The following is a 26,430-nucleotide window of genomic DNA, read 5'->3' as shown; positions in this document are numbered from 1 at the left end:
TCTTGCTAACAATGTGGTTTCCAGAGCCAAGTTTTGTGAAGTGAGTATGTGTTGGTGTCCAAATTTACAACGTTTTTTGCTCCAGTCATTAAGTGAATCAGGGGCTTGTTCAGTGAATCCAGCTTCCCAAGGCTGGGGTACATTGTAAGTATCATAAGCTAGCAGCTCCTGTGAACCTCCATCCCCCTGAGATCAGCAAAATGGGTTGGACTAGAAGACCTCCAAGGTCCCTCCCAGCTGTATAATTCTACAATTCTATGATTCTTTTGCTTCTAATATACCAAAAGCCCATGTTTTTGTAGTTTAGGACACTTCTGTCTATTTCTCTTTTTGAAACAATTTTATTACGTTTTAAAGTAAAGAGATTACAAACGAACAACTAACAACTGAAATAGAAAGGAGAAAAAAAGAATGAAAAAAAAACAAAGTGCAACATGCAAAAAGAAAGAAAAAGGAATACAAAGAAATGACTTTCTTTTACAGCAAATAAGAAGTTGTAAAAAGTTTTACTTGTAAGAAGTAATCACCAGTGACGTGCAGTCGGGGGAGGCAGTGGAGGCACAGCCTCACTGCTCTCATCATGAAAATAAAAAAAAATGTAAAAGGAAAAAGCTGAGCTAGTTGCTGCCTCACCGTGGATGACTCTGCTTAACTGTTAAAAAAAGCCTCTAAAAAAGCGACCTCTACTATGAGGCAGGAGAACTGCATGCCTCATCTAGTCTGACTTTAGGCATTTTATGATCACTCGAGCAGAGTTAAGCAAGGGTTAAAAGCCTAAAAATTCCTGACGTAGGTGAGGCACACAGTTCTCCTGCCTCGTAGTAGAGGGCACTTTTTTAGAGGCTTTTTTAAACAGTTAAGCAGAGTCATCCACGGAAGCCAGGCAAAGAGCCATGCTGTAGCGCACACACTTTCCCCCAGCCTCTTCTTTTGGAAGGCTCGGATCGGCTCCCCTCCGGCTTCTCTGCCTCTCCTCTCACCCCAGCCTGCCAGCAGGAGGTGAGAGGAGAGGGCTTTATTGCGTTCCAGGCATTTCCCACCCAGACAGCAGGCTGCATTTGCAATGGTGGAGTTGTTTGGGGAAGGCAGCAGGGGGATGGGGGAGATGGCAGAGGAGCTGCTTTCAAGCCACTGGAAAAGATATCCAATCCAACTTTTCTCTCTGTGTGTGTGTGTTTGTTTGAGAGTGAATGAAAGAGGGAAGGAGGTAGGAGAGATAGTCCAATCGAACTTCTGTGTGTGTGTGTGCGCGTGTGTTTGACAGAGGGGGAGGAAGGGAGAGGGGGAGGGAGGAGGGGAAGGGAGAAGAAAAAGGAAATGAAAAAAGGAAACTTATTTCACAAAGGGGAAAAACAAATGCGGTCATTTTAAATCGGAACTGAGCATGCCTGCCTGTGGAATTCTGGGAGTTGAAGTCCACAAGTCTAAAACTATTTGAAACCCACCACTGTGTCAGTGCCTCACCATAAACCTCATCTCACGTCGCTGGTAATCACACACACACAGTACACACCCAGAGAATGAAATATTTTGGGAAATATTAAAAGAGGCAGAATATTATATTTCTCCAAAAGGAGAAATGGAGAAGCATGCTCTTAAAGGCAGAAAGCAGCCCCAGTTTTTTGCATAGTAGAGACGGATGTTTTGTGCCTATTAAAAAAGACTGGACCAACCTATTCACAAACAAAACACCTTCAGGTCCAGATGAGGGATTAAGGAGGACAGGATGTTACCTTTTGGACATAATAGGATTAACCCACCACCAATCAAATAGCAAGAGACACAAAAAACCCTTCATTGCACAATCCCCAGTACAGTTCAAATTTCAAAGTCACAGAAACCCATAAAACTCCATGTACTCATCAAGCTAATTTGTCAGCTGTCCCAGAACTGCATATGCTGTAGTTGGTTCTGTCCTTCTTTCCATCCAGCCTCCATTTTATTTCCAGCGCCTTTCTCCCGGCTTGGAACCGGACAGGATTTTTCTTCCTACAATGTGTAAAAATAAATTTACATTCCACTCATATTCTGAGTTAAACCTTTTGGAGTGTTGCTCGCAAGACTCAGTCATTCTGAGTCACGGCATGGATGGTACCGAGAGTTTCTGGATACCAGTGGTGTTCTCCTTTGCTTGTCTTCCTCTTCTCATCTGGAGCATCTTTTCCCCCTGTTGGAAGAACCGTCCTTCTGGGTTTAACTTCCAAGTGGGGGGAAAAGACACTGGGAACACGGAGGCTGCTTGGAAAGATGGTTTAATGGTGGACAGGGTCACGTGGCTTGAGCTCCTGAACAGAAAAGGGGGATCAGATGCTTCCAGATGTTGGGTGAAGAAGGAAAAAGAGGCTGAGATGCTGAAAGTCCCTGGTTTTATGCCCTCTCTGGCCTTTGATCTTGAGCTTGCATTCTGATTGGTTGTCAGACTCCCATGGGGCCATACAGGGGCAACTCTCTAGGCTGTGTTATGAGTCCAGGTTTGGTTGAGCATTTCCTCTTCCCATGTGCCCTGTGGTGGGATGGGTGAAGGGCTAATACTATCATGCCTTCATCCCATCACCCTGGAGCTGAATGGGGGAGATCCTTGTTATGTAGAATAAACTGGCTCAGGCCTTTTAATGGCCCATTGACAAAGGTGGGGGGCTATTGAGAGTGAGCCTGTTTCCTGCCTAAAACCTGTTCCTCCATTTCTTATCCAGGGAAATATAATATTCTGCCTTTTCAATATTTCCCAGGATATTTCATTTTTCTAGGTGGGGCTGGGTGGGTGAGTGCTAACATCCTACAACCCTTTTCAGCCATAGGGTCCTACTTACAATTCATCTCTGTGTTGAAGTATGCTTTTCTGAAGTCCAACTTCTGTGCTGGTCACATCCAGGTTTGGTTTCCCTCAAAATCAAGAATTCTAGCCCCCGCCCCGCCTCGCGATCCTGTTTCCTCTCTCCGTGTTCTTCCTCTTTCCACCCCTTCAGCTCAGTCTTTCCTCCTGGCTAACATTCAGCCAAGGGAAGCCGACCCTCCCTCCGTCCTCTGAAGGAGAAAGTTATCAGCAGGACAAGCCAGGCATTTCCTGGAAGGACCACGCTTGGCGGGGCTGTTTCCCTGACAGATGTTGGGGTAATTAAAGTCTTCCATCCCAATGACCTCATGCTTATTTGGAAGATCTGCCATTGGCTCTTAGAAGCATCGTCCATGACTTCTCCTTGGTTGGGTGGGCACAGAACGCAACCATCGCTTTCCCCACCAACTTCATTTAATTCAACCCAGATGCTCCTTAAATCATTGCCAATTTCATTCCTTTGGATTTCCAAGAAGAAATGACTACTTCTTCCATACAGAGTGAGTTTTCTGTCGCTTGTATTTCGTTCAAACCAGGGGCATCCATGTAGCGCTCCCAATCGTGGGAAACCAGATCTGTCTTCTACCTATTAAAATCTATTTGCATTTCTGAATTAAGAGCTGAGTCTTTTAATATGGAGTATTTATCATGCCCCGAGCATTGACTTTAACAGATTAACAGTGTTGGAAGGGACCTTGTAGGTCATCTAGTCCAACCCCCCCTCTGCCCAGCAGAAGAACCTACGCCATTTCTGACCGATGGCAGTCCAGTCTCTTCTTGAAAGCCTCCAGGGATGAAGCTCCCACATTGGTTGAAGGCAACGAATGCCACGGACCTTCCCGTTCTTCTTTTGAGAGGCTCCATTGCAGCAACCTTCCACGAGTGTGTACTGACTTTTGTCGTGGTCTGTTCTAAACCACTCAGGGTCTACTACAGAAAAGATGTTGAGACTTTGGAAGAAGTTCAGGGAAGAGCAACTAAGATGATCAAAGGCCCGGAGACTGAAACATATGAAGAACGGCTGCAGGTTTTGGGTCTGGCTACTCTAAAGAAAAGAAGAATTAGGGGAGACATGATAGCAGCGTTCCAGTATTTGAGGGGCTGCCGCAAAGAAGAGGGGGGGGGGTCAAATGATTCTCCAAAGCAACTGAAGGCAGCAGAAGAAACAACGGATGGAAACTAACTAAAGAGAGAATTAAGGAGACACTTCCTAACAGTGAGGACAATTAACCAGTGGAAAAGCTTTCTGTCAGAAGTTGTGGGTGCTCCATCACTGGAGGCCTTTAAGAAGAGACTGGACAGGCACTTTTCTGAAATGGTATAGGGTCTCCTGCTTGATCAGGGGGCTGGACTAGAAGACCTCCAAAGTCCCTTCCAGCTTCTATTTTATTCTATTCTATTCTTCATTCCAATATTTGTTCTGTTCTATTCTATTCTATTCTATTCTATTCTACTCTACTCTACTCTACTCTTCATTCCAATATCTATTCTATTCTGTTCTGTTCTGTTCTGTTCTGTTCTGTTCTGTTCTGTTCTACTCTACCCTACTCTACTCTACTCTACTCTACTCTACTCTACTCTACTCTACTCTACTCTTCATTCCAATATATATTCTATTCTACTCTATTCTACTCTACTTTTCATTCCAATATCTATTGTACTCTACTCTACTCTACTCTACTCTACTCTACTCTACTCTACTCTTCATTCCAATATCTATTGTATTCTACTCTACTCTACTCTACTCTACTCTACTCTACTCTACTCTACTCTACTCTATTCTTCATTCCGATATCTATTCTACTCTATTCTATTCTTCAGGAAGAGGGTAGCCTTCCCCCTGGACACCCATAGAGGGAGCAGCTATAAACTCCTTAGGCTCAGACATCATGCTAAGTCAAAACATGATTTGTTTAATTAATGAGTTTGCTGTGTGTAGAGAGAGTGCCAAAGACCATCGCTATCCTGCCAAGCCATTTCTGAGGCTTTCAAAATCCTATTTATTGTACAATTGTTTACAGCTTTGCTTGGAACTGCTTGGAGTGTTATCCTGAAATGCTCACAATAGAATCCCTTCTGCCACCAGGCCTGAAATTTTGGGCTTGGGCCACCTAGAACTATGTCACCTACAGTCTGACCTAAGCGTAGTACACAAAATTGTCTGCCACAACATCCTACCTGTCAACGACTACTTCAGCTTCAACCTCAATAATACATGGACTAACAATAGATGCAAACTCAAGGTAAACCGCTCCAAACTTGATTGCAGAAAGTACGACTTCAGCAACAGAGTGGTCAACGCCTGGAATGCTCTCCCTGACTCCGTTCTTACATCCTCAAACCCTCCCAGCATCAACCTTAAACTGTCCACCGTGGACCTCACCCCATTCCTAAGAGGTCCGTACAGGGAGCGTGCATAAGCGCACCAGCATGTCTTCCTTCCCTGCCCTATTGTCCCTATTTATTTCTATTCATTTCCTCTGTTCATGACATGTTCATACTTATACTTGCTATCTTGTACATGTTTGACAAATAAAAATAAATAAATAAATAAATAAATAAATAAATAAATAAATAAACAAACAAATAAATAAATAAATAAATAGGACATATTTTAAGAAGCGGCAGCCGGCCGCTGCGGTTAATAAACCACAATCTTAACTTAAAGTGCCACACCAACCCAACCCATTGTGGCTTAATCAGTACGTCGGAATGAAGCAAATCATGGTTTAGGATGAAAAGCCTAAACTCTGAGGGCCTTGCCTCTTTTTCCAGAAGAGGCCACTCAGAGAATCCTATCTTCTCTGTCTCAGCCAAATAATTCTTGGCCCGATTTTGTTGACATTTTGCAAGATAAGAAGAAATCTAGGAGGTTCTGTTTCCTCCCCGGAGTTTTAATAACAGGAACTGGGAACTTTTCACGTTTTGGCTCAGCAGGAGGAGAACATCTGAATGAACTGAACGAATATCAGATTTTTACCCCAGTTCATATAAAAGTATCACAAGCATCACATAGAACTGCTTAGAAATTCAGATTTTTCACAGTGCATAAATAGTCCATTTATTTGAAACAGAAAGAGGGTAACAGTTGAAAGGGACCTTGGAGGCCTTATAGTCCAACCCCCTGCTCAAGGAGGAGACCCCGTTCCATTCTGGGCAAATGGGCTGACCAGTCTCTTCTTGAAAACCTCCAGTGATGGAGCACCCACAATTTCTGAAGGCAACTTCTGTTCCACTCTTGAATTTTTCTAAGTGCCAGGAAAGTTTTCCTTAGTTCCAGGTGCAGGACCTTAATTTTTCTCACTAATAAACTCCTTGTTGGATAGGGCCCTATGCTCAAGCCTATCAAGATCCACTCAACGAATGCTCTGTCTTACACATCGGCAGATCAGAATATAAACTGGCCGGATAAGACCTTGTAGACGATTCTCACTCTGTCAAGGACCTCGGAGGGAAATGTACATGCCCAAGATGGTGTCCTGTCGCATTTGAGGAGAGCTTCGGGGAGATGGTTGTCCTTCTTGGGGCTTGCAGGGGGTACCCTATCCCATCGTTGGTTCCAGGTCCAGCTATGATAACTTCCTGGGACCTCGGGGATACCCTTGAGCTGCAATGTTCTGCCATGTAGCCAGAACGTTGTGAGTGAAATGGGGCGGTTGGCGGTGAAAGGAGAATGGAGAGCATCGGCGGCTGCCAGCATGGGTGTGGTCAGCGGCTGTGGCCGGACACCCGGCCTGGGGTTTCTGCAGCCGGCGTGGGAGTGCTCAGCGGCAGCGATGGCAGGACGCCCAGCCTGGGGTCTCTGCAGCTGCCGCTCCCCATGCCGTGGTGTTATCCCGGTTGCTCCCCCCCCCCTCCACCTTGCTTATGGACATGATAGATTGTATCAGCGGGGAGTGGCTGAGGCAGCTGGCATGGATATTGACGCCAGCGGAAGATGGCTTTGGTAGTTGCCGTGGGCGCGGTTGGAGTGGGGGGTCCTTTGTTGTGGCCCCCTCCGGTATCACCGCCATTGCCTGGGCCACCGTACTGTACCATTTGGCCATTTGGCCCCTCCTCCTGTGACACTATGGACTGGGTCAACGGAGTGTGGCCCTGGCGACGGATATAAGCGCGGCTGGCGTGGACGGAGCTTCGCTGTTGGAGTTGTTGAAGTTGGAGCAGCCGCCGCTGCCGCTGTCCTCACCACCACCGTCACTGGCCGCTTCACCACCTCTCAATCTATCATCTGCTGCGATTTTGACAGCTGGCCGTTACTCTTACATACTGTCCTTAACACCGACCATTTCTATGATGGACACAAGCTTCCCGCTACCCCCTTGAACACTGTTGGCTGCCCCCCCCCAACGACATGTCATCTCCTCGTTCCATCTCCCCATGATGTCATCCCGTTTGGTTGATGCCACATTCTCCTCTATGCTATACTCCGACAGAACTTTATTCCCTCCGGGAACTCCCCCTTTCCCGGGGATGTCCTTCTGACATATCAAGACGCTTCCTTAATGACGGATCTTGGGATCCCGAGAGGTGGAATGCGAAGAAGAGACTTCTTAAGGGGTTTTTACAGAGGTTTTTAAATCAAATTTTAAGGGGGAGTGGGGGGGTTGATTCGGATGGCTCAGACAGGCTTGGGGGGGAGTCTGCCAGGGCACAAGCCAGAGCTAACTAATAGGCATGGGTCGGGAGTGCTGGGAAGGGTTGGGATTCTGGGAGAGACATTAAGCCATTCCATTGGGGGGTTCACCATCTCTACTGTTTGTGGGAGAGGCAGATATGGTGGGGGCCGAGGGCCAAATTATGTTCGGGGGACACGGGTTCGCTTTTTAAGAGTGATCACGCGTTCTGACCCTCATCGCCCTTCTTGCACCCCCGGGTGCTCGGGATTACAGGACCCTGGTCTCCGGCTGGTGTCGCCTAACGCCAGGTCTGTGGTACATAAGGCTCCCCTCATTTATGACCTCATACAAGAGGGATGAGTGGACCTGGCATGTATTACAGAGACCTGGTTGGGCCATGAGGGGGGTGTGCCCCTTAGCGAACTATGCCCACCAGGCTTCTGGGTGTTTCACCAGCCAAGAACCCAGGGCAGGGGCGGGATGGTGGCGGCGGTGGTTATTAGGGAAAGTCTCAGACCTCAGGAGGTCACTGTGCCTCAGATAGGTGGGTGTGAGTCCCTTTTTGTGAAATGGGGCCTTGGAGTTCAGGTGGGCCTTTTTGTTACGTACCTGTTTCCCTGCTACGTTTCATCGGCCCTGCCGGAGTTACTGGATGTATTAGCTGGATTGACGGTTGATTTCCCAGGCTCATGATCCTGGGGGATTTCAATCTGCCTTCCATTGGTGAGACATCCGAGTCAGCTCGGGAGTTCATGGCTTCCATGACGGCTATGGACCTAACTCAGTTAATTCAAGACCCCACCCATATTGGGGGATACACGCTCGACCTGATTTTTGTCTCTGGGCAGTGGATGAATGATCTAGATTTAGGGGATATTTCTATTCAACCCTTGTCATGGTCTGATCATTTCCTCATCAGGCTTGACTTCCATACTGCTACACCTCGTTGCAGGGAGGAGGAACCAACTAGATGGTTCCGCCCCAGGCGCCTGATGGACCCTGAAAGGTTCCTGATGGAGATTGGGACTTTTCCTGAATCCCTTGCTCACAACTCGACTGAAGCCCTAGTGGAAGCCTGGGATAGGGCAGCCACTGGGCCTTGGATTGCATTGTCCCTTTGTGGCCTCTGACCCGGTGTCGATCCCGGGTGGCTCCCTGGTTTACCGAGGAGCTCCGGGAGATGAAATGCTGGAAAAGATGCCTAGAGAGTGGTTGGAGGGCCAGCCGGTCCGAATCTGATCGAACACTAGTAAGAATTCATATTAAATCCTACTTAGTGGTGATAAAAGAGGCAAAACGGCAACATTTTCCAGGAACTGGGAAAGACCCCTTGCAGGGTAGGGCTGAAGAATTTGTTCAGTATCTGCAGGATAAAATCACTCAGATCTGGACAGGCTTGTACTCTGACTGGGTAGATTCAGGCGAGTCGACGGGGATGAATCTTGTGGAGACAATCTGGGATGAGTTTGACCCTGTGGTCCCCGAGGGCATGGACAGGATTATGGGGAGACTCAATGCTGCCATTTGTGTGCTGGACCCGTGTCCCTCTTGGTTAGTTTCGGCTTCCCGGGAGGTGACACGAGGCTGGCTCCAGGCGATTACCAACGCTTCATTGAGAGAGGGGTTCTTTCTAACCGCCTTGAAAGAGACGGTGGTGAGGCCCCTCCTTAAGAAGCCTTCCCTGGACCCAGCTTCTTTAGCCAACTATCGTCCGGTCTCCAACCTTCGCTTTGTAGCAAAGGTTGTTGAGAGTGTGGTAGCACGTCAGCTTCCCCAGTACCTGGATGAAGCTGTCTACCTGGATCCGTTTCAGTCAGGTTTCAGGCCTGAGTACAGCACGGAGACGGCATTGGTCGTGTTTGTCGATGATCTCTGGCGGGCCCGGGACAGGGACTGCTCCTCTGTCCTGGTCCTATTAGACCTCTCGGCGGCTTTTGATACCATCAACCATGGTATCCTACTGCGACGACTCGGGGGGTTGGGAGTGAGGGGCACCGTTTTACAGTGGTTTTCCTCCTACCTGTCGGATTGGTCGCAGTTTGTGTTGACTGGAGGGCAGGGATCAACCCTGAGGTGTGTCACTTGTGGGGTGCCCCAGGGGTCGGTTCTCTCACCCCTCCTGTTCAACATATATATGAAACCACTGGGCGAGATCATCCGTGGTTTTGGGGTAAGGTATCATCAATATGCTGAAGATACCCAACTTTTCATCTCTATCCCAAACCACCCCAATGATGCCCTCGACGTGATGTCCCGATGCCTGGAGGCTGTGCGGATCTGGATGGGGAGGCTCAAGCTCAATCCCTCCAAGACTGAGTGGCTGTGGTTCCCGTCATCCCGATTTGTGCATCTTGTTCCATCTTTGATGATAGGGGGAGAAATTTTAGCCCCCTCAGAGAGGGTCCGCAATCTGGGAGTCCTCCTGGATACGCGGCTTAGTTCAGAAGAACACCTGACGGCTGTGACCAGGGGGGGCTTTTACCAGGTTCGCCTGGTACGCCAGTTGCACCCCTTCCTGGATCGGGATGCTCTATGCACAGTCACTCATGCCCTCGTCCTTTCTTGCCTGGATTACTGCAACACTCTCTACATGGGGCTGCCCTTGAAGAGCACCCGGAGGCATCAGCTGGTCCAGAATGTGGCAGCCCTAGGTGCTCCCATGTTACACCCCTTTTAGGCAGCCTGCACTGGTTGCCGGTTGTTTTCCGGTGCGATTCAAGGTACTAATTATGACCTTTAAACGCTCCATGGCTTAGGGCCAGGGTACCTACGAGACCACCTACTGCCACCAGTAGCCTCCCACCGCCAAGTGCGATGCCACAGAGTTGGCCTCCTCAGGGTGGCGTCAGCCAGACAGTGTCGGCTAGAGACCCCCAGAGGGAGAACCTTCTCTGTGGGAGCGCCTTCCCTCTGGAATGAGCTGCCCCTGGAGCTTCGCATAATCCCCGACCTCCAGTCCTTCCGACGCGCCCTAAAAAGTTGGCTTTTCCAGCAAGCCGGCCTAGCCTGTTAATTTTATCTAATTTTTAAAATGTTAGTGTTATATTAATTGGGTTTGTTTTTTGGATTGTTTCTAATTTCCTTTTAACTTTTGTAATATGTTTTTTAATGCCGTACGCTGCCCTGAGTCCTTTGGGAGAAGGGCGGCATATAAATCCAAACAAGCAAACAAACAAACTCTAAAGATCTAAGGGCCAGAGCTCACTGGAACCCAACATTGCCAAAAAGGCACTAAGAGTTGTTAACCTAATCCTGTGTAGCTTCTTCTCTTGTAATATTGTACTGCTAACCAGAGAATACAAAACCTTTGCTAGACCAATTCTCGAATACAGCTCATCTGTCTGGAACCCACACTGCATATCTGACATTAATACAATCGAGCGTGTCCAGAGACATTTCACGGGAAGAGCCTCCACTCCTCTGCTCACAAGAGAATCCCTTCTGCCACCAGGCCTGAAATTTTGAGTTTAGACAATTTAGAACTCAGCTGCCTTCGGTCTGACCTAAGCATAGTACACAAAATAGTCTGATGCAGCATCCTACCTGTCAACAACTACTTCAGCTTCAACCACAACAACACATGAGCACACAATCGATACAAACGCAAACTCGATTGCAGAAAATACAACTTCAGCAACCGAGTGGTCAGTGCCTGGAATGCTCTACCTGACTCTGTGGCTTCTTCCCCAACCCCCCAAAACTTTAACCTTAGACTGTCTACTGTTGACCTCACCCCATTCCTAAGAGGTCTGTAAGGCAGGGGTGAAATTCAACAGGTTCTGACAGGTTCTGGAGAACCGTTAGCGGAAATTTTGAGTAGTTTTGAGAACCAGGGAGTGGGGAGGGAATGGGGACTTTGCCATTTCCATGCCCATAAAGCCATGCCCACAGAACCAGTAATAAAACAATTTGAATATTACCACTGCTGTAAGGGGCATGCACAGTCGTGAAATTCATTTTTTTTTACTAGCGGTTCTGTGGGCGTGGCTTGGTGGGCGTGGCAGGGGAAGGATACTGCAAAATCTCCATTCCCTCCCCACTCTGGGGCCAGCCAGATGTGGCATTTGCTGGTTCTCCGAACTACTCAAAATTTCCATTATCGGCTCTCCAGAACCTGTCAGAACCTGCTGGATTTCACCCCTGGGCACGCATAAGCACACCAAAAAGCCTACCGTTCCTGTCCTACTGTCCCCATTGATTCGTATCCATTTTATGTCTTCATAATCTTGTCTGTACTTATATCCATTATCTTATGCACCAAACAAAAATATAAAGTAAAATAAAATAACATAAATCTGCCAAAGACGGTTGTGAGCTCCGGTGGGCGAGGGAGATCAGCGCATCCCGAGAGCGCAGCCTGCGCTCGGCCGCAAGGAGGCATCCTGGGATCTCGGCTGGCGGGCGAAGCAGCGCTCTCTCCTTGGCCGGGAAGGGGGCGGGGGGGGGGGTGAGGCTTCCACGTTCCTCAAATCTGGGGCAAAGCAGAGCCGACGGGAGAAAGGAAGGAAAGACGAGAGCTCGGGAGCTGCCAAGCGCTTTGCAGAGAGCCTGGCGGGCTGAGCAGCGCGAGGAGCGAAAGGGCCGAAGGAGAGCCGGCGCTTCCAACAGAGGAAGAGAAGAGCCGTCCCTCGCCCGGGAGGCTGGCCAGGCGCCGCATGGGCATCCGCTGAGGGCGCGGGCTGGGCAAGGGGAGCGTCCCGGGACCTTCCTCGGATCCGGCCATGGCTCTGGCCGGGCAGCCGCTGCTGGTGCGGGGCTGGCGCTGGCTCTTCCTGGCCGCCCTGGTGCTCCCCTGCGAGGGCCGAGCGGCGCAGCGGGAGGACGGGGGCGCCGCCTGCTACGGGGGCTTCGACCTCTACTTCGTCCTGGACAAGTGAGTGGAGGGACTGGGCTGGGCGAGGGGCACTGGGCTTCTCCCCCACCCCCAGAAAAACTCTGCCGCGGTTTTTCCCTTCGGTTTGGACAAAAGCGCCGCGTTCCAGAGTTGGCTGGTTCGCTTCTTTCTTTCTTTCTTTCTTTCTTTCTTTCTTTCTTTCTTTCTTTCTTTCTTTCTTTCTTTCTTTCTTTCTTTCTTTCTTTCTTTCTTTGCTTCCTCTTCCTTCCTTCCTTCTTTCCTTTTTTCTTTCTTGCTACTTCCCTCCCTCCCTCTTTCTTTCTTTCTTTCTTTCTTTCTTTCTTTCTTTCTTTCTTTCTTCTTCCTTTCTCTTTCTTTCTTCTTTCTTTCTTTCTTTCTTTCTTTCTTTCTTTCTTTCTTTCTTTTATTTATTTTCTTTCTTTCTTTCTTTTTTGCAACATTGCTTTGTTTGGGAAAAGTTTAGCCAAAGAGCGGCTGTCAGCTTTGGCCTGTTTGGTTAGACTTACAAACGCCACTTTCCCAAGCCTTAGAGAAATCCCTCAGCTGTCTCCCCTTGATGGGATATAAGAATCCCCCCCCACCCATACAACTTCTTAAGGTCTCCTGAACTCCAGAGTCAATTCGAAGTTGCTCCATTGCAGAGAATTTGTTGTTGGGATGTGTCTTTTAAAATTTCTTTTTAGCCTATTTGCCCCCTTAAGTCTGAGTTGCTGTTCCTTTGTTCTCCATTAATCAAATGGGCATTCCTTTTTTTTTTCCTTCTCCTCCCTATTTTTGCTGCTTTCTGCAGCTCCAGGAATTGCATCCAGGGAAGAAATAAAATGCTTGCTCATGTTATTTGCCCTGCAACTGACATGATGTCTTGTGTTTGCATAAGAAGTTGGGGGCTGCAATCTGAAATATTGGCCAGATGTGCTGAAGAGTGAAGCAGCAGCCAGAGAGCCTTGGCAAAATTCACAGGGCCTGACATGTAACAACAAAACCAAACAAAAGATTTTGCAGAGGCCTGAGTTTCCCAAGAGCCACAAACAGCATAGCCCCAAGGCTGTGAAAAGATGATTTGGTGGGTGGATTTAATTATCCTTCTTCCAAAGGGCTGAATGTTTTTTCCCCCCACTTCATGTCAAAAACTATCATGGAGAGCTACCAGTTTGCAAAGGGTCCTGCCTGTTGCACACAGGAGCCCACGAAGAGAGTCTGTGAAAGTGGCTTTTTAAATCCCATTTCTATGGGATTTAAAATTAGGCTGGGCCTCCTATCCCGCAACTGTTGGATCAGAGAATCCACAAGGAATTTGTCTCTGGTGCAGATGCTCTCAGTGTACATAAAAGGCAAGATACATTCTATAGAATAGAATAGAATAGAATAGAATAGAATAGAATAGAATCCTTTATTGGCCAAGTGTGATTGGACACGCAAGGAATTTGTCTCTGGTGCAGATGCTCTCAGTGTACATAAAAAGACAAGATACGTTTGTAAAGAATCCTAAGGTACAGAACTTAATGATAATCAAAGGGTACAAATAAGCAATCAGGAAACAATCAATATCAATTTAAATCTTAAGGATAAAAGCAACAAAGTTACCGTCCTGCAGTCATAAGTGGGAGGAGATGGGGGATGGGAATGATGAGGAGACTAATAGTAATAATGTGAAGACCCTCCTGCTTTGGGTGGGTAGGATGGATGGTCAGTTGTGTTTGTGAGCCTCCACTAGCAGGTTTCCGCTCACCCCGGCATTTTCAGAGGATAGGACAGCAAGAAAAGCTTGCATGAACTGGAAGTGAAGCAAAGTGAAGAGTTGGGCCTCCCCTTCCCAACTGACCTTCTGCATCCCGATTTGGTCCAGGACATGGTGTGGATGGGCTCCTTTCAGCTGCCCAAGGCTCCTAGGAGGGCTCAGGACAGACGGGGGGGGCAGAGGGGATCCTTTGGGGTGCATCCCACTGTTCAAGGGAGTCAGTTAGGTTTGCAATAAGGAAGTCAACCATGGTTTCACTGAGTCCATGTCTACTGTCAGCAACTTCAGAAGGCTGCGGTTTCTGTCCCTAGGGTGCTGTAATGCAGGGGTGTCAATCTCGATGTCATTGGGGGGGGGCGTATCAGGGTTGTGTTTGACCTCAGGAGGGGCGTGGCCAGGTGGCCGTGGCCAGCTTGACATCACTCGTGTTGGGGACGCCTGTAGTGGCACGAGTGCTCTGCCAGTGAAAACAGGCTCCCAAACTCTGCAACAGCTTCCTGCAGCCATCTGCCAGTGAAAACGGAGCACGGGAGGGCCTTAGGCGGCCCAGCATAGAATTCTGGGAGTTGAAGTCCACAAGTCTTAAAGTTGCCAGGTTTGAAGACCTCTGAGTCCTAGAAGATCAGAAGAAGCTGAAATGGATGGATGGATGGATGGATGGATGGATGGATGGATGGATGGATGGATGGATGTCAGGTTTGCATGTTCTCTGTTGGCGCTCTCAAACAATCACATATTGAGGAGCAGCTGGTCTTGAGTGACACACTGAGCCACATGCCAGCTGATGGTACACTTAGCTTGGTGTCTTGTGTGTTCCTGGATGGTTTTTGTTGTGGTCTGCTAGCGTCCAGTGGAGCTGGTAGTAGATTTGGACAGTGAGGAGGTTGGGGTGGAACATGGGCCAGTCCTGGAGGCTGGGGAAGGCTCGGACGAGGGCTCTGCATCAGAGGCAGAGAGGGGGCCAGGGCCATCTGGGAGTTATGTGCTGCCTCCGGAGCCTCCAGAGTTGGACATCAGTGAGACAGAGTAACAGGGGGAGCCTGTTCCCAGTGCGCGCATGCGCAGAGCTGCCAGAAGGCAAGAACAGTGAAGACAAAAGGGACGACTCAGGAGTAAGGCTTGGCAATGATTGGCCCGTCCCATAAGACATAAAGGAGGAGCGAATGGGAGGTGAGCCTTTGCAGGAAGCAATTAGTTCATCTGGTCAGTTCATGCTTTGAAAAGTTCTGTTGGACTCTGTGCTAAGTTTGGCCTTGCTCTGCATTTGGCAGTTAGGTCTCTGGCAGCATTCCCAGGGAGATAAGGAGGGTGTTTATCAACATTCCCCCTGAGAGACTGTGACAACTCGAGCAGACATCTGTTGGAATCTTCACAGACTGTTTGTGAAGCCTTGTGGACTATGAATGACCATAATTCACAGATGTACATATAAAAGAGGGTTTTTGGGACTAAGATTGTGGTTTATGCTTTCTCAGGAAGCCAAGGTCAGAACACTGAGACCCAGAAGGACTTTGATGATTCTCTGACTGGCTTGACAGAGAAAAGCGTGGGCCCATCACACTTCCCTACTTTCTCCTCTTTTCGAATGGAGCCTTGAACCCTGAGCTTCAAAACCTTCCTTCCCCATTTCTTTCCCATAAAATGTCCTGAAAAATATTCCTCCTTGCAGCGCTGGTTCCAGAGCAAAGTGGCTGCTCACCCATTTTGCGTTCAAGACCCTTCTCTTCTCATACGTAGGCATGTAACTCCACAGGCTCTTGGTGCAGCCAACTTCATAACGCCCTGCCTTGAGCTGCAAAACATGACCCACAAACCACAATAGCTGAGATCACAGAATGCACGAAACCCCAAAACTAAACAGAACGCAATAAGGAAGCCGGAGATCTGAGCGATTGGTGAAGGTGTTGGAGGCTGATGAGGGAGGCAAGAGAAGCAGAGATAAACAGGGAGAACTTAATGCAGAAGGAGATGCATAATTTTTTTCCAGCGAGAATATCTAATGCTTCTCTGTCTCGGGAGAATTGAAAAACAACTAAAATTTCATAATGTTCCCCAGTTAAAGGCTACCCAGCGGTTGTTTTTCGTGTGATGAGTGTTAACAAGTATTTGCATTTTTCTTCTGCTTAAAGATGTCTAAGACGTGTTGGCTTGGATTATTGCAATTAAGCCCGTCCCTTAACAAGACTCTGGCAGGGAGACCCAGCCTGGCTGTCTCAGCTCATCTGGGTTGGCCCCTAATAGTTGTCAGTCGTGTCATTTGGGAAGGCTGATTTTCCCTGGAGTATTTCTGAGCCTTTCTGAGATTTTATGCTGGATAATATTTTGGGACAGAAGGTTCAAAAGAATAGAACAGAATAGAATAAGGGAGAATAGAATATTGGAATGAAAGAATAGAATAGAATTCTGAATAGAAATAGAATAAAATAGAAGTAGAATGGAATGGAATAGAAGCTGGGAGGGACTCTTGGAGGTCGTCTAGTCCAACCCCTGCTTAGGCCAAGGAACACCTGAGTCCTGGTGACCTTGGAGCCTGGGGAAGCAAAAGGTATCTTACATTGTAGCCAATGACTGGCGTGAAATGAAAATGCTGGTCACGACAGTGTCATGGAAACTCTTCTCGTGTTATGTGGGGGGAGCATGGGGGGGCGTATGTGCATGCAAAGGGGCGTGCGGAGGGTGTCATGCGTGCATTGCATTATGGTTGTGGGCACACACCTGCACGCTTTCAGCATGCGACTACAAAAAGGCTAGCCCCCATTGGCCTAACCTCTAAACCGGTCCAGAGAGGGCTTCTGTCCTTCTGCTGTCCCACCACACTACCCCTTTCTTCTTCTTTGTCCACGCAGGGTTAGAGATCCAGCACAGCCTCTAAAAATACACACCGGCTGTATTTTGGCATTGCACCCTGATACGGAGGGTGAAGTTGGCAGGTGTTCTTGGTGGGCAGAGAGAAACAGCTTTTAATCCGGATTTTGAATCAATGGGCTTTTCCCCCTTTGCTGTCTTATTTATCATTCTCTCTATAGAGAGTGTGTGAGGGGCGCGATGGCTCAGGGGTTAAAGACGCTCAGCTTGTCATCTGGAAAGCTGACAGCCCAGGTTGGAGACCTGAGCGCCACGCGATGGGATGAGCTTCGGTTCCTCGCTTCAGCTCCCACCCACCCAGCATTTCGAAAGGATGCGAATGCGAGTAGATAAATAGGTATCACTTCAAAGGGAAGGTCACAGCGTTCTATGTGCCTTGGGGTATAGTCATGCTAGCCACCCGACCACAGAAGTCTCTTGGGACGATGCTAGCTTCCTTGGCTAGAAAGCGGAGTTGAGCACTGTCCCCTACCATTGATACAGGTGTTATTCCTCTTTGGACTCCTGGTCTTAATGCCTCATGAAGTATGTCTATGTATCCAGCCCATTCTTCATCAGGTGTGGATTCTTCATAGGATCAGGGGAACTGAATACAGATTAAGAGAGTTGGAAGGGACCTTGTAGGTCATCTAGTCCAACCCCCCCACCCAAGCAGGAGACCCTACACCATTTCTGACAGATGGCAGTCCAGTCTCTTCTTGAAAGTCTCAAGTGATGAAGCTCCCACAAGGTCTGAAGGCAACTTCTGTTCCCTTGGTTGATTGTTCTCACTGTGGGGAAATTTCCCCTTATTTCTAGGTTGAATTTCTCCTTGGTCAGTTTCCATCCATTCTTCCTTGTCTGGTCATCAGGGGCTTTGGAGAATAGCTTGACCCCCTAACTCCTCTCTGTGACAGCCCCTCAAATATTGGAAGGCTGCTCTCCTGTCTCCCCTGGCCCTTCTCTTCCGTAGACTAGCCATGCCCAGTTCCTGCAACGGTTCATCGTATATTTTAGCCTCCAGTCCCCTCATCATCCTGGTTGCTCTTCTCTGCACTCTTTCTAGGCATGACTGGACAAGGGAAACCTTTACCTTGATATATAGAATTATTGAAGAATTGGCTGGTAGAGAAGCCATTCTTGTTTCAAGAGGACCATATTTGGATGGGTGGCTGCCTTTTAGGAAGTCTTCAGCAGGGATCCTTAAATAAGATATAATTTGTTGACATCTCTCAAACTTCTGGATCATTTGGAAGTGCTCTATTTCTTTTTATAAGAAATGTCTAGTTCAAATGTGTTTCGAAGTGTTTTGTCAATGGCTTTTGAAGTCCGCCTTGTTCAGTTGGGTAGTTTATTCAAAAGGAATAAAACAGTTTCTATTCTGGGAATTTTTGACATGAATACTTCTTTTAACTTTTCCTGTGATTATCTTATTACCCTGTTACTTCATTCCCCCCCCCCCTTGTCTCGTTTACTACTTTTTTATTTTTAATTTGAGATCTCTTTCTCAGCTGGGCCTGGAGGTCCATACGGAGCTCTCCAAAATATACTGAGAAAAGGAAGCAGTCCGACACTGATGGGGGGTCCCTTGGGGGGGGGGGTGAGGAAAGAGACCTAGATGATCTTGGCTTAGCCATGTGTTCAACATACATTAGAAAAAGAGAAGTCTCTTGGGACGATTTCTCTGATCCTGGGGAGGAAAGCGATGGCAAACCTAGACAGAGACATCACCCTGCTAACAAAAGTGCGTATAGTTAAGGCTGTGATTTTCCCAGTTGCCATGGATGGCTGTGAAAGTTGGACCATAAGAAAGGCTGAGCGCCAAAGAATGGAGGCCTTTGAACTCTGATGGCTGGAGAAGAAGACTCCTGCATTGAGTCCCTTGGACTGCAAGTCCATCCAACCGGTCAGTCCTAGAGGAGGTCAACCCTGGCTGCTCTTTAGAAGGCCAGATCCTGAAGGGGAAACTCAAATACTTTGGCCACCTAAGGAGAAGGAAGGACTCCCTGGAGAAGAGCCTCATGCTGGGAACGATGGAGGGCAAAAGAAGAAGGGGATGGCAGAGAATGAGGTGGCTGGATGGAGGACAAGAATACTTGGAGGAACTTTGTCCGTGGGGTTGCGATGGGTCGGACACGACATTGCAACTAAAAACCACAAATGATCCTGGGAAGAAGGTAATCCAAGCATCCTAGAATTGAAAGCAACCAGTTTAACCATCAAGGTCCATCTCTTCCCCAGGCAGGAATCCAAATTCAAGTCTCCACAGGAGACGGATGTCCAGCCTTCGCTTGGGCCCATCTAATGAAGAGGAATCCCTCCCCTCTCTCGGCCAACGGTTCCATTGTTCAATTGCACTCGTGATGATGAAGTTCAACCAGAATCTACTGTGATCTAGCTGAGGACTCTTGTTCCATGACCTCCGTTCTTGGATGGCAAATTTGGGTGTCATTTTTACAAGTCTTTGAAGAGGGCTATCACAACAAAGCTCTCAAAATGAGGTAGATATGCTCCCCTCAGCCTTTTCTCCAGCCAAGAACCTTCTTGTCGTCCAATAATCCTCCTTGTGTCCTCTCAAGCCGTCTCTTCTCCTGCCCATTCCACTCATTCCCAGGGACCTATAGCCAGCCATGCAGTGGATGTTTTGATCGCATGGTCAAAATACAGACACTCAGCACCTGACTCATATTTATGGCGGTTGCAACATCCCAGGATGATGTGATCCCCTTTGATGACTTTCCGGCAAGCAAAGTCAAGGGGGAAGCCTGATTCGCTTTACAACGGTCTTAACAACTGCAGTGATTTACTTAACAACTATGGCAAGAAAGGTTGTAAAATAGGCCAAGTTCATTTAACCACTGTCTCACTTAGCAACAAAAATTTGGGCTCAATTGGGGTCGTATGTCGAGGATTATCTGTCTTATTTACTATCCCAATTCTGCGGAACAGTGGAAGCACATTAGCTACTGCTCCAAAAAAAACCTGTCAATTTCCTAAGAGTGATTTCCGTGCAAATGTCAATCAAAGTAACTCTGGATGTCGTGGGCCTCAGGGATGGGATTCAGGTTTTTTTCTTGCCGTCTTCCCCGTGCAGAAAATGTGCTTCACTTTAATTTATTCATAGTATTTACAGACCACTTTGCAGACTCAAGAAGAAAAAAAGTAAAAATATAGTACTTTGCAAAAGCAGTCAAAATAGCCCTGTCAATAAAAACCATTGGCTTCATCTCAAGAGCAATTAAGGCAGCTGACAGACAGGCCAACGGAGGAATCCAAAGCCAGGAAAAGATGGTAGAAATTGTTTTTTGAAAAAAATGCTCTCTGTGCTTAAATTGAATTGGAGGATGTACGCTGTTTATAGCAAAATATACCAATGGAGAAAATAAGGAAAATTGGTGTGACTTTGAAGGGGCAATTGATATTGTTTATGTATTAAGAAATAAATAACTATAAAGATGGAAAATAATGGAAGAGAATAATTTGGCTGAAGGTGAAAACAAAGCTATGATGTAAAAAGGACTATGTAATTTAGAGGATGTAAAAGAAAAGACTTGGACAACTCTTTCTTCCTATAATATGTATAAATTGTATTAAAAAATAAAAAACCTTGAATGGGGGGGGAAAAGCCAGGAAAAGATAAACCGGGCCCTTCAAAATGCAACATTAGCTTATGCAAACTCTCCAACTCCCAGATCATTTTGAACACGTTTAATCCCTTTAACTGTGGGCAATCTTCTTCTTTTTTTCTTCCTTTCCTCCAATTTTTTTCCCCGGGCGAAAATCTTTGGGGTGTTTTGAGTCCTTCACTCAATCTGGGCACCACGTCCAGAAGGGAAAACGTCTTCCTCCAAAGGATTTCCCTCCCCCCTCTTTTCTTTTTTCTTTGCTGGCATGCAACCTGGGGTGGTTGGGGGAGCATTTTTCTGAGCGAGGCTTTGTGTGGGAAGATCTTATGGAAAAACGAGCTGTAATTTTAGATGTTTGGGTCCTTGTTCCAAGCAGAGTGGGGGGGGGGACCTCTTCAAGAAGTAGTTATGTGGCGAATTGAAGAAGTGGCGTGGAACTCAAAAAACCACCCAGAATGCAAATCTTTTGTCTGGAGAGACCAGGCTCAGCACTCCCCACCCCCCCAATTCATTCATAGCCCCTCCGGTCGGTGGGGCTGATGCAGGCTGTGTCCTTTCCTCCTGCTTCCTGCCTCTTGCTAAAAGCCATGGCAAATCAATCAGGCTTTCGTCGCCCTGTGCTTCTCAGCTGCATCTCTGCAAAGGAAGCAGAATGGGGATGCTTTTTCAGGTCGTCTAGTAGTGCAGCGAGATCTCAAAGGAAGGGCAGCCACTGGGGTTGGTCAAAAAAAGTCCGAATGGCAACTTCTGTTGCATTGTCGACCATCTTGGCTTCTTTTGAGCTTCCCCTGGAGACCTCTCGCTCCAAAGCTAGGATCTGTGTAAGCTGCCTTTCTGGGGTTTGAGGACAGCTGTTTCCAAAGAGGGAATAAAGAAGTGTTTATTACTTAAAATGCAGATATTCATCAACCTAATGTCATTTATTGTAAAAAAAAATGAATTGCAAAAAAAAAAAAAGATTTTATTTGAAGAACTCGACACCTTAATGCACAAAGCCCTTGGGGCAAACTTTGGTAAGAACTAAACTTGTTGATTAGTAAAAGAAATGAATATAAAATTAGAAATGGAGAGAAGCTTAAATTGCTCTGTTCTCAGCCATTTGTAAATGTGGCTTATCATTCTTGCTCATTTATATGACTCAAAATAATCTGCAATCCGTCTTGTTCTACAATCTGTATCTGAATATAGTAGAAGAATAAAATAGAATAGAACAGAACAGAATAGATGGAAGGGACTTTTGAGAAGCAGGAGATTATATACCATCCCAGTCAAATGGCTGTCCAATCTCTTCTTAAAAGCCTCCAGTGATGGAGCACCTACAACTTCTGGTGGCAAGCTGTTCCACTGGTGGAATAGAACAGAATAACAGAGTTGGAAGGGATCTTGGAGGTCTTCTAGTCCAACCCCCTGCTTAGGCAGGAAACCCTATATACTATTTCAGACAAATGGTTATCCAATCTCTTCTTGAAAACCTCCATTGATGGAGCACCCGCAACTTCTGGTGGCAAGCTGTTCCACTGGTTAATTGTCCTCACTGTTAGGAAGTTTCTCCTTAATTCCAGGTTGCTTCTCTCCTTGCTTAGACCTGATGATGTTGCACATATCACAATGTCTTTGTGTCAGTTTTGCCGATTACACAATTCTTCATTGGCCGCAGTTCTCTTCATTGGCCTGTCTCTGGACGCTTGTGGACAGGAAATTAAAAAGAGTCGATTCTGCTGGAATTATTGCTTTCCTCAACAAACCCCTTTCCTGGGTGTGGATGCATCAGAATGAGCTGCCTTTCCCCCCCCCCCCCACTTGCAAATCTAAGAGCGGGGTTTATCCCCAAGCCCCTTTGGGCTTTGAGTTAGCTCTACAAAGCAGGAGAGCAAGCTGTGGTTTAATCCTACAGCTATTTTTTTTTTACATGTGATGAACGTCAGAGATTAATTTCCCTGCAGAGATCTTTCAAACACAATTTGGATAAGCAGAGGTTTATAGGCCAAGGATATTCAGTGGGTGAGTCAGAAAACAGAGATCTGGCTACATTAACTCATTTTATTAGGTTAAAAGAAGAGAATTGAGAATGGTGACCTATTTGGGTTATTGGAAAGCGAAACAATCTGTCCTTTCTAAACACACCATTTATTTTTTACACGTCATAGTGAGTTATCTTGAGTTTTATGCTGAATAATCAAGTATAAAGAAATGCTTTTGAACAAGAAAAGACTTGTTGGGATGTTCTATAATTGGCAGGGTTGGCGCTTCTGTGGCATTAAATGCAGTTTGAAACAACCTCTTCAGATGGCCATTCAAAACAACTAAAGATGGACGGTGTGAATGCAGCAAAAACAGAGCTCTGGAATCTCTTTTTCGTTGAAAAGACCAGACAATCATTTGTCTGGAATGAAATAAAGGGCAGGGGGCTGGACTAGAAGACTTTTTAGATCCCTTCCAGCCTTAGGATTCAATAAAAAGCAGCCAGATACAATAGCAGAGTTGGAAGGGGCCTTGGAGGTCTTCTAGTCCAACCCCCTGTCAAGGCAGGAAACCCTATACTGTTTCAGACAAATGGCTATCCAACATCTTCTTAAAGACTTCCAGTGTTGAGGCATTCACAACTTCTGGAGGCAAGCTCACCAAGGAGACCTACTAGGGATGCCAGTATGGAAAGTAATTTCATACAATTACTTCGAGTCTTTTTCTGTTATCAGAATTCACCCTGGACTTCACTCAGGGTGATGTGATTAGCTTTTGTAACCTTCCCAGCTGGCTTCCAACAAGCAAAGTCTATGGGGAAAGCGGAATTCAATTAAAAACTGTGATTCACTTTAACAACCATGGCAAAAAAAATATGACAAAATTGGGTGTCGCTCACGCAACAATTGCCAAACACTTTTAAAAACAGTGTAAAATGACTGAAGTCAATATTCTCTGGCATGCTCTCTCTTTTTTTCCAGATCAGGAAGTGTCCTACACCACTGGAGTGAAATCTATTACTTTGTGGAACATCTGGCTCACAAATTTATAAGGTAAGAAATTATGGCCGGCTGACAGGGATGACGAAGCTTTTCGGCACCAAGTGGCCTAACTGGAATGCGTGTGTGCGCCGGAGCCCTGGAAACCTGAAGATGAGCTGACTGGTCTGCATGCGCATGACAGCCAGCTGGTCTCCAGGTTTCCGGCACATGCATACGCACCGGCCAGGTGGTCTTCACACGCGCTAGAGCACCGGAAACCTGAGGATGAGGTGTAAAGACTGAATGCGCACCAGCCAGCTGGTGTTCGGGTTCCTGGGACTCCAGCACACACACAAAGACCAGCTGGCTGGCAAGTAAGAAAGTAGAAGAGCAGCTGGCGATGGCACACATGCCCACAGAGAGGGCTCTGCATGCCACTTCTGGCACGCATGCCATAGATTCGCCATCACGGGCATAAGATATGGGTTGCAGTGGGCTGAGCCATCTGCCTTGGCCCATCTGGATGTTTACTCTAAAGTCATAGCAGTCATGATGCTCAAGTGTGTTGACCGTAGCCTTGATGTCTAATCATGATGTAGGCTACAAGAGAGTCAAGTACATGTTCTTTTCATTATCAGCACTAGAATCCTTCAGGTTTTGGGGTCCTGTAATCTCTTAGGATTTAAAATAGACACCTAACGTTAGAACAGGGGTGTCCAAACTTGGGAACTTAAGACCTGTGGACTTCAACTCCCAGAATTCCCCCGCATTGCTGGCTGGAGAATTCTGGGAGTTGAAGTCCACAAGGCTTAAAGTGGCCAAGTTTGAAGACCTCCGATCTAAGTGGAGAGATTGCAGAGGAAGGGATTACAAGAGAGTAAGTTATGCTGCCTGGGGAATTCTGGGAGTTGAAGTACACAAGTCTTAAAGTTCCCAAGTTTGGACACCCCTGCATTAGAACCATCATAAAAAAGGCACAATAAAGAATGTTCTTCTTGCGTCAACGCAGAGAGTTCAGACTGCCCCAGGAGCTGCTGAGACAGTTTTACAGATGAATTATTGAGTCTGTCATTTGTGCATCTATAACTGTCTGGCTTGGTACAGCGGGGGAGGGACAGACTTCAACGGATAGTTAGGACTGCAGAAAAAACAATTGCAGCCAGCCTGCCTTCCATCGAAGACCTGTAGATTGCACAGGTCGGAAAAAGGGCTGAGCAAATATCTGCAGACCCCCTCTCATCCTGGACATAAACTGTTTCAAATCCTCCCCTCAGGATGGCGCTATAGGGTATTGAATGCCAAAGCAACTAGACTCAGAGACAGTTTTTCCCTCCGGCCATCATTCTGCTGAACACTTAATTCCCACAGTACTGTTTTATGTCTAAGTATGTTTACCCATGTTATATGGATGTAGTATTACTACTCATATCCTTCTCATCTTCTCTACTACTTTCCTCTTATTGGTATCATATTATGATTACTATTACTATGTTGCTTTGCATCAGTGGTGGGTTTCAAAATTTTTTAGAACATCTTCTGTAGATGTGGCCTGCTTTGTGGGAGTGGCTTGCTGGCCATGTGACTGGGTGGGAGTGGTTTGGCAGTCATGTGACTGGGTGGGTGTGGCCAACTTGTAAAATGTGGTGAAACTCACTTAACAACGTTCTTGCTTAGCAACCAAAATGTTGGCTCAGAAACTCCTTGCATTTGAAGCACGCAAGTCTTAAAGCTGTCAAGTTACAAGACCCTTGCACCCCTAACCCTTTAGAAAAAAAACCCTAGGGGTGTTCAAAGTTGACAGCTTTAAGACTTGTGGACTTCAACTCCCAGAATTCCTCCTCCAGTCATGTTGGCTCAAGAACCTTGGCATTGAAGTGTGCAAATCTTAAAGCTGTCAAGTTACAAGACCCTTGCACCCCTAACCCTTTAGGAAAAAAAACCCAGGGATGTTCAAACTTGACAGCGTTAAGACTTCAAGATTTAGATAGGACTCTTAGAGGTGGGTGGGGTGATTGGTGATCCAGCCAATCAGTGAGCAATGGGCGGGGCAACTGTGGTGCGGATGGGCGGGGGGAGGGAGCTGCAACCGGTTCTAAACGGCACGGTAGATTTGTGGAACCTCTTCTATAGAAGAGGTTAGAACTGGCAGGAACCCACCCTTGCTTTGCATGTATGCTGAGAACTTCTGCACCAGAGACAAATTCCTTGGGTGTCTACTCACACTTGTCCAATAAAGAATATTCTGTTCTGTTCTATTCTGAATTTTGAATTCTAATTCTAATTCTACTCTAATCTATTCTGAATTAGAATTAGAATTCTATTCTATTCTGAATTCTAATTCTACTCTACTGAATGCTAATTCTACTCTACTAAATTCTATTCTGAATTTGAATTCTACTCTATTCTGAATTCCAACTCTATTCTAATTCTAATTCTATTCTAATTCTATTCTACTCTACATTCTATTCTATTCTGAATTCTAATCCTTTTCTATTCTATTCTATTCTGAATTCTAATTCTACTCTACTCTACTCTAAATTCTATTCTATTCTGAATTCTATTTCTATTTGTTCTATTCTAAATTGTATTCTATTCTATTGTGAATTCTATTTTATTCTCATTTTTTCCTTGTCTTGCCCTCTTAAAACCTGAATTCTAATTCTACTCTATTCTACTTTACTCTATTCTAAATTCTATTCCATTCTAAATTCTATTCTATTCTGAATTCTAATTCTGAATTCTATTCTATTCTCATTTTTCCCCCTTGTCTTGACTCAAGTTTTCCCTCTTAAAACCTGGTTGCTCGTTTGATTCTCAGCGATATTGTAGCTGAAGGAAATTTATTGAGCAATTTCAAAATAATTGAGGAAAACACAGTGTTTGTTTTGCTTTTTTGTTGTTGTTATTGCCTGGAACTGGATTTCATCTTAACTGAAGAAAAGGAACACAAGTTTCAAGGAATTCCAAATAGTTTGT

The 26,430-nt window shown here is 46.4% G+C and overlaps 2 protein-coding genes across 2 annotated transcripts in view; both read left to right on the top strand.

Annotated features, from left to right (window-relative positions):
* LOC309396157 (surfactant protein C-like) overlaps positions 1-6,605 on the top strand; it is a 353,221-nt gene extending 346,616 nt beyond the window's left edge. The window contains exon 4 of the mRNA XM_081961037.1: positions 6,595-6,605. The gene's annotated coding sequence lies outside the window, so the exon portion shown is untranslated. The remainder of the gene's footprint in view (positions 1-6,594) is intronic.
* A 5,329-nt stretch (positions 6,606-11,934) lies between these two features.
* ANTXR1 (ANTXR cell adhesion molecule 1) overlaps positions 11,935-26,430 on the top strand; it is a 141,799-nt gene continuing 127,303 nt past the window's right edge. Inside the window, exons 1-2 of the mRNA XM_081960986.1 lie at positions 11,935-12,322; positions 23,455-23,526. Coding sequence (XP_081817112.1) covers positions 12,171-12,322; positions 23,455-23,526 — 224 coding nt within the window. The 5' untranslated portion in view covers positions 11,935-12,170. The remainder of the gene's footprint in view (positions 12,323-23,454; positions 23,527-26,430) is intronic.

Source organism: Natrix helvetica, assembly GCF_964273705.1.
Source record: "Natrix helvetica genome assembly, chromosome: 8".
NCBI classification, from domain to species: Eukaryota; Metazoa; Chordata; class Lepidosauria; order Squamata; family Natricidae; genus Natrix; species Natrix helvetica.
This window is presented reverse-complemented; position numbering and strand designations above follow the sequence as displayed.